Raw genomic sequence first — 9114 nt, forward strand, 5'->3', positions numbered from 1 at the left:
TAATAGAGAAATATTATTCTAATAGAATAGAGAAATGATAGAGAATGAGATGTAGAAGGTTTTTGAAAGATGAGTCAAATTTAAAAAAAAAAAAAATTAGGGAATGTACTTTTTAGCTAAATTATAAGAAATTTTATGGAAAATAAGATGTGAATGCTCTAAAGGAGTTAGGGCCGGGAAAAGCTAAAAGGCATATAAGACAATGATCATATATAAAAGTAAATTTAATTTTAACTATAAAAAAAAAATAATTTTTTACATTACCTAAATTTATTGTAAAAAAAATACAAAACACATCTTTAACAAATAATTACGATGTATTTTATATTTTTTACAACGAATTATATAACGTAAAAAGTCATTTTTCTTGTAGTGTATTGAAGCTGAACTAACCCATCATGTCATCACAAATATAATAGATATATATATATATATATATGTGTGTGTGTGTGTGTGTATGTATAGTTTATATCTATACGGTCCCAATGTGCTAGCTACAAGGGATATTACTTTGTATTGGAGGGGCTAGCTGCTAAAAGAGAGTTTGAGACTCGTAGTCCCCAGTAATTTACTTCACGTGGAATGAAATGACAACATCAATAAACCACGTGGGTACTGAAAAATCCTCCAAAATTTGGTCCTTGTCAGTTTGAACTTTAGGATCACGAGAGACGCAAAGCTTGAAATAAGATATCAAGGCCCCAAAACTCATTCCCACCATAGAATTAGATGGAAACGATCGAATTTTGGTCAACAAAACCCAACCATGCATCTGACACTTTTGAAGAAGAAGAAGAAAAAAAATAGAATAATTTTGCACGAAGTGGGTTCAAACTTCAAAAATATAAACACCCTTTTTACATTCTCTGAGCACTCATCATCATCATGCACAATACTTCACTTAACAGACGTTCCTTCTCATGGAGTTTATTCTTTATACCATTTACACATCATTGGGCAAAAATCTTTTCGATTCAAGTGTACACACATGTACAGCTCGATCCATATGATACCCGGAAAACTTGTATTTATAAACTGTAGTTTAGTGGGCCACCACGCCTTCGTATAGCCTTTTCCTACCCAAGGGCCCCGGTAATTCCCACCTCAATCTCTGTCTATTACTCACCCACGCGCGAGGGAGAGCCACGTACGTACCCCATGCATTGTTCATATATAGTTATAAGCCGGAAAACCTTAAATCTTCCACTGTCTGATCTGATCTTTATTGATGTTGATGATCGATGAAGCCGAGATTGCATGTCTTGCAATTAAGACACCAATGATCGATGTTGGCCGGTTTGGGTTTAACAAGTTTATCTCAACCTTATAAAGTAGGTTTTATCTCCTAATGATCATTTGCCATGATTGTGTTCTTAACCGTCTGTTTTAGCAGAATTTCTAGGAATGTTTCTGAAAATAGAGATAAATGGAAAAGTTAAACTAATCATGCACCCATTTAAGTTCTTTGGATTACACATGTCAACTTCTCAATTAGTAGACTAGTTTGAACTGAAAAAGAAGAGAAAATAAACCTTATTAATTAGCATATTAATTTATATATAATATATCTGGATAGATACACCCACAAATGCCATCTAAAACTGCCGTTAATGTTGGGGTGAAGATCTGCGAGAGTAGGAGTTGAGGCTGAGCTCGAGGGAAGTACGAGAAGCGCTTTTGCCGTCAACGCCGCCAGAGCGATACCAGGTGGTGTAGAAGCCGTTGGATGAAGGAGTACTGATGTTGCAGAAGCCATTGATGTCATCACCATGCATGGGGAACAGTGGCAGTGTTTCTATTTCTGGAGCAGCTTCTTCTTCTTCTCCTTCTTGATGATGATGATCTCCTCCTCCGGAATTTTCTTCCATTGATAATCTCTTGTCAAGGAAAGTGTAGGACGAGGAGTAGGGATCATTAGCCCCTACCCATCCACAGTTGTGGCCGATAGATCCACCAACACCACCGCCACCTCCAGCTGATATTGAGCAGTCCTAATATTTGAGAGAGAGAGAGATCAGAGAGAGAGAGAGAGATCAGAGAGAGAGAGAGAGAGAGAGAGTGGTTATGCTTCTCTTAACGGAAGACTTTAAAACTTCTTTTTTCTCATACAATGTAACCATCTTTCACATACTTGTTTCTAGTTCACCTATTTTCTTGATCCCTCACATTAGTTTGCCCCAAATGGGGTTTTCTTCTCATGAAAACTTCCTTTAACGTTTGGGCTGGCATGATTAAAAGCAAACCGCAGGATTTATTCTTCTTTGTTTAGACATTTTTGAGGTCATGTTGAAGAGTAGAATTGTCTAGTTTGTGATCCGATCTCCCTTTATCTTTTCAATTATCAGATAAAAATGCGATCTTCTTAGCATATATTAAACTTGCCCTATGATCACATGGGTTCAAGTTTCATTTGTTGGTTTCTCACCATTTCACCGTGCTTGAAAAAGAGAGCTGATTTAAAATTTAAACTAGAAAGAACGTTAAATATTTGTAACCAACTTCAACATCTCTATTAAAATGCCAAAGTCTCAAGCCCTAGTCATCATCATTACTTACCCTAAAGCTCTTCTCCATCGTGACAGATCCATATCCATAATTCCCCATCTGCCCCACAGAAATCACCCCAGATGAAGAAGACGAAGCAGGAAACCCTGCAAACAACAGATACCCGAATTAGAGAAGACTTCAAACATCATGAAATGAAGCACAAATTACAAGTAATGATCAGCCGGACCCACAAATTAAAAGATGGGTTAAACGAAGTGAAAGCGAGAGGAAAGGAAATGGAGAGTAGAGTGGTTCACCGGATGTTATGTTAGCCATGGGGTATTTGTTGTGGATGGATTCTTCAGGTTTCCAACCTCCATTACCAGCCCCTCTTTGCATGGGAACATCAGTATTGAACCTTTTCTTCTGCCTCTCACGAGCTTTGTGGTTCTGAAACCAATAAAAGACGTTCTTGCCTTCAATTTTGCCGTACTGTCTCAACCTAGCAGAGATCCTCTGAATCTGCTCAGCACTTGGTGACCTAACTCCATTGTTGTAGTAAAGGTCCTTCAGAATTCTTATCTGGTCAGTTGTAGGAGTCCAGCGTGTACTACTTGGCCTACATAGAAACCCCCCTTTCCCACTGCCGCCATCCTCGTTCGGAGGTTGGTTTTGTTGTTGAGGTTCCATGACAGATTGAAAATGAAAAGAAGAACAAAACAAAGAGAAGGAAACAAAAACATACACACGCACAGAGAGAGAGAGAGAGTGCATGAAATGGTGAGAAGGGTGTGAGTTATAAGAGAGTAGCGAGGGGTAAGGGGGCACAAGGAGGGAAAGAGATCAGAGAAAATCAGAGCAATATCTGGGAGAGAAGGACTGAAGTTGACAGAGAAGGGTTCATAAAAAGAGTAGGGACAAAAGAGGGCTTAGAGAGGGAGGGTATCAGTGGAATTGCGTAGGTGAAAAGGCAATATGGCCAGGGATGAATTGATTAATAAGCACTTTGTCTGTGTCTGTGTGAGAGAGAGAGAGAGGTAGCTTAAATACAGAATATTAAGCATCAAAATGATACATGGATAGAAACTAGAAAGAAATAAAAGAGAAGAGGGTACTTGTGAATGAATGAATGAATGGCAATGTTGATAAATTGATGGGGAGTGTCATATATAGATTCATGAGGGTTCTTCTTTTAATGGAGATATGGTCCTTTTTCTTCCCAGGCCCAAAAGCCAGACTAGAAGATATTCTTGTACTTTACCTATGGATGTGTCATGGGTAAACCTGTAAAATGACTTGGATCGATCGATCAATTGATAAACTCCCTCACACGAGCCCCAATTAGCTATTCAGCTTGACTGACTATATATGAGGCTTTTTCCTTCTAGGGTTTCTGTTTTTTGTTCCTGTCAACCCCTACCTTATTAAGCTGCTTGCTCGTAGCCTCTCTAGGAATATCAGGAAATTCGAGCTTTTCTGGTTCTAGTACTTCTTGCTCAGACAACTGGGGGATTAATGTAATTTGATGGTAGCCAGCTAGGAAAGGATATTCCTCTGTTACTTACTTACATCCTCAATAATATATAAATGCACACATATATATATATATATATTAGCTTTCATGTGCAGAAAAAATTATGCAAATTAACCAAACTTAGGGTTCCTCATGGTCCTAACAAATTAAAGGCAGGTTTGGAGATTGAAAAATTCTCATTTCATCTCATCTTAATAAATTAACTAAACTTTGAGTTCCAATATACCATATGCATGTTATTATATATACATATATATATATATATATATCATGCTGTATCATATATATGTAAGGAAAACTTCTAATTAGAATGAGATCTTTCTACCTTCCTCACTTTATATATATCATGGTTGAAGAAGTATAAGACCTGCTCGTTTGGATTTAGATATGCGATAGATGGTCTGATATAAAAGTTAAAAATTTTTAAAAAAAATTATTAAAATATTATTTTTTAATATTAATATTATTTTATAATTTAAAAAAATTAAATTATTTATTAAAATTTAAAAAAATTAAATTATTTATTAAAATTTAAAAAAATTATAATGATGAAATGAGATGAAATATTCTAACTATTAACAAAATGTACAGAAACTCACTTTAATTCAAAGATCCAGCTTTCATCTCATGTGCTTAATTAATTCTTGAACTCCAGTAGTTGGAGTAGTTCTACTAGTACTGGTTCGTTACATTTCTTCAAACTGGGAACTAAAACAGAGAGATACCAAATGCTTGGGGGCAAAATGCTTGGGGGCAAAAGGGTAAGAAAGCAAAAATAAAAACTTAAAAAAAAAACACAAAAAAAAAAAACCACTGTCATGATGTGTCTAGTCCTTGATGCTACGGAGCACGCGTCCCAAAAATAAATGCTCTCTCTCTCTCTCTCGAGCATTAAATAAGAGAGTGTTGAGGGTTGTCATGGTTTTGTGGAGGTTTTATGGATGTATATGATGTGAGAGATCAATCATCATCTAAAGCTCCATCATTCCTTTGCCCTTTCCCACTGCACCTTTTTTGGTACCCTCCCCAATTCCCAAACACCCGCATTTCAGCTACCCAAGGCCATCCCTACATGATCTATCCGCATTTTCTTCCAGCTTTCTCTCATAGATCTTCGTTTTCCGCCGGCTAGCGCTGCATATATTTTTTTATATATGATTCAGTGACACATACCAGCTGCAGCAGCAGCTTTGATAACAAATAGATAAGACTAATCTCCAGGCTGCCACCACCGGTAATGTTTGTTTTTTACGTGCGTGTGGAAAAGAAAAAAAAAAGGGTTCCAAACAAGATAATTGGACTCCAAATTTTAATCAGAAGTGAGATTTCTGTATAATATAACTCATCATGTCCTAGTTACTAGATGCATGCTATGTCCTAGTTACTAGATGCATGCTATGTGTTACTTTTTTTCTTCTGCACATGACACATGCATGCTAGCTCCAGGTTAAGGAATTAAGCTGGCTAGGTGACATTAAGTTCTAAAGTTGTTTAGTACAATAGGATTGGTTACTAGAAATATTTCCGGCTAAAATGAAAGAATATGGAATGGGAATCTGATTTTCTCGGCAAAGAATTTGCAATGATATGTGAGCTATATGCATAACCATGCAAGATCTTTGAAGTTTTAAAAGATAAGAAAATACTCCATGACTTCATGAAAGATGATGTGTTTACTGCTGATAATTTACTTTATTCATGTGATGGGGAAGCATTTACATGACAAGTCTGGAGTTGCATTTGCGGGCTTCTGAGATTACTTATAGTGATTGAAAAAATTATCTATCATATTGCACGCGCGCGGCTTAGTTTCCAATATCTATCAAATAACATTTTAGATACCATGCATGCATGCAGGGCTCGTATATATCGAGTACAAATGATGCCTTTGCGTGGTACTAAGGTGGATGATCACGGCCATGAGGTACGTATACGTACGTATATAGTTGGTAATATAATAAATAGCAGTACATGAGTATGGTCCTGGAAGCAGGCACAAGAGTTGGTCTTTGATCATGATCAAGTTCATTCTTTCTTAAACCAAATATTATTATAATCTTTGCTTCCAGCTTTGTATTATCTATAAGATCAGTCTATTTTCTGTCATCTCATTTTTTTTCTGTGATTTGTGGCATTACTGCGGCTAGAGCAGCTTGCATGTGGTCTCATCTTGCTAAAATTTGGTCTCATTCATCATGATCACTTTGGAAAATAGATAAAAAGCCTCATAACTACAGACCAACCCATGCAAGAGTTTGAATTAATTAATATTATCTAAGTTTTTGGGTAAATGGAAATATTCAATATCTCCTTGAATTCTATCTGTAAACAGTCTCATTCCCCTTTTCCTACAATTCTGACTGCTTCAGTCTCTCTTTCTCTACTTCTCTCTATGTGTCCCTCTCAGTTTCAACTTTTACAGATTGCATAATTTGTTTGATTTTGACATTATCATCATGAGATTTGCCTTTCCTTATCATGCATTTACATGGGGTTTCTCTCTCTCTCATAGACATGAAGGATGGCTAGTGAATGCTGGGTGTTTGTTTCAGCTTTCTGATTAGCCTGCCTGAGAAAATCTCTCTCTCTCTCTCTCTCTCTCATCCAAAAATCCTGAGCTGCTTACCTCATAAGGGAGTGCCCTAGTGTGCACAGCCGCAGTAGTACACTCCCTTTTCTTTCGGGTAATCATCCTCTTGCCCTTATTTTCTACCCATATCTCTCAAGACACGTCACACTAGTATTATTTCCATATCTCTCTCTCTCTCTAGACTTCTACTAACCTCATTTCCTTCTTTCTTGATACGTATAAGATACAGAGCGCAAACCCTAGCCACAAGTTTTGTTTCTCTTTTCATCTTTGGTTTTTTTAACAAGTTTATCTAATTTTAAGGTTAATTGGATGTAAAATTAATTCCGGAGTTTCCATTATTTCGATTCGCATATCGATCAATATATATTACAAAATAAAGTTCATAAACTAATACGGTTTGTTGTTGTACATCAAATTAATTATTAATTAAGCGGTTTAATTTTATTATAAAGTAAATTTATAAGCTCAATTTGGATACAGAAACGATTTCATGTCATCTTATTATTACAATTTTTTTAAATTTTCACACAAAATATAATAAAAAATTTAACTTTTTCAAATTTTAAAATAATAATAATATTAAAAATAATATTTTATTCAATTTTAACTTTCATTTAAAATTATCTAACTCATCTTATCTCATCATTCAAATTATATCTTAATATATCATATGATCTAACCATATCAGTTTATTATACTTACTTTTTAAAAGTCTTTTTGTACAACCTATATATATATATATATATATCACCTAATCTGTAACTAAAAAGATCTCTAAAATTCTCAGTTTTAATGACTTCATTTAAAAATAAAGATATATATATATATATATATATATATATATATATAAAAGTCAAATGTACGTACAAGTCTCGCAAAATTATTTTATAAAAAAAGTACATAGACCTCACTATATATAAATATATATATATATATATATATATATAAACTCAATTTTTCTTGATGAGTCACTTTAAAAAAAATAATAATAACAAAAAAATATAAAAAATCTTACATAAGTCTTTTACATTTATGCCAGCTTGTTCCTAAGAACACTCACAATGGGTATTGTAAAATTCATTATTATGTAAAATTTAAAGAAAAATGGTCTAAAACATGCATCCAACGGATGCTTTATTTTTTTTCTATTTTACATTTGTGTACAGTGTTGCCTCTAGATGTAGAAGCAACTGTACACAAATGTAAACATATTTTAATTGTTTTCTATCTTTTCTTGTACTTTTTCTTTAAAATTAATTTCTTTTATTGTATTTTTTTCTTATAAAATATTAAAAGGTGTAATATTAAAATGATATAAAGAAAAAATAGATAAGCTGATGTATGATGTATTGTAAAAATCAGTATATAAAATAGAAAAATTGAGATTTAGTGATGTATTTTAAAGGATAGGATGAAAAATCCATTGAGAGTGCTCTAACATTATTCTAATTTAAATGAGTTGTTAGAAATTCACACGCTAGCTGTAATATTTTCATTTTATCACCCCTTGGATTTTTAGTAGCACAATATATCTCATGGCTATGAATATGCATGTCAATCAATCAAAGCGATATGTGATACAACTAAAGGAACTTGAAAAATCCACGAATTTGTTTTGGTTAAAAAAAAGATAAAGATAAAGAATCAGGAAAAATTATAAATTAAAGTGAACAAAATAAGAACCAACTATAATAATAATAATAATACAACTAAAAATTCATCTATATGTGTAACAAAATAAATATAAATTCTGAAAATATAATATAATATATACACACATATATAAAGTTTATACCTAAGTATAAATTAATCTAAAACTAGTTTCAGCCCCTAAAGAAACTTAATAAAGTTGGTAACTAATAATCATAACATATAACAAATAGGTTGAATAATTTAAGATTTACAAATCTATGTCACAAAAAAGACATAGGAAATGAAGTAACAAATCCAACTTAGTCCCTCCTACTCCAAGTGTACAATAAAACCTGGGAAAAAAAAAACGTGAGAATGATCCACTACAAGAAATTCTCACGTTCCCCGGGGGGGCTTTTCGTGGCAAAAAGGCAGTTTTTGGCGGGGATATACTTTTTCCCACAAATTCTGCCCGTGGGAGTCTCGTGGCGTATAATTCGCCGCAAATGCTTCAATTTCCCATGATAACTCTATTCGGTGGGGACTGAATGTTTTTAACCACGGAATGTTCCGTGGTTAAAAACTCTACACTTCATCGCAAAAGCCAATAAAATTGCTATCAATATCATGGGTAAAACAGATAATGCCACTAGATCCATCCGTGGGAAAAGGTATAATTCTCACGTGTACAACTCATAGGCAATATAGTAATTCCCACCAGCGCTACCCTTCTGCAATGATATTTTTCCCATAAGTTGTACTCGTGGGTGATGAAGCAATTCCCGCCTTAAAAATTCGTGGGGAAAGGAGCAACAGTGACAAATGAATTTTGTGGATATACTTATTAGCCACTACTTGTTTTGTGGCA

At 34.2% G+C, this 9114-nt stretch overlaps 1 protein-coding gene across 1 annotated transcript; it reads right to left on the reverse strand.

Moving 5' to 3' along the window:
- Positions 1 to 1429: 1429 nt before the first annotated feature.
- LOC122319406 (protein WUSCHEL-like) lies at positions 1430 to 3444 on the reverse strand. The gene is made up of 3 exons (XM_043137462.1): positions 2805 to 3444; positions 2557 to 2651; positions 1430 to 1991 (listed from the first exon to the last, which is right to left on the reverse strand). The coding sequence occupies exons 1-3, from the start codon at positions 3259 to 3261 to the stop codon at positions 1608 to 1610; spliced, it is 936 nt and encodes a 311-aa protein (XP_042993396.1). The 5' UTR covers positions 3262 to 3444; the 3' UTR covers positions 1430 to 1607.
- Between the last annotated feature and the right edge of the window lie 5670 nt (positions 3445 to 9114).

The sequence above is a fragment of the Carya illinoinensis genome, chromosome 8, assembly GCF_018687715.1.
Source record: "Carya illinoinensis cultivar Pawnee chromosome 8, C.illinoinensisPawnee_v1, whole genome shotgun sequence".
NCBI lineage: Eukaryota > Viridiplantae > Streptophyta > Magnoliopsida > Fagales > Juglandaceae > Carya > Carya illinoinensis.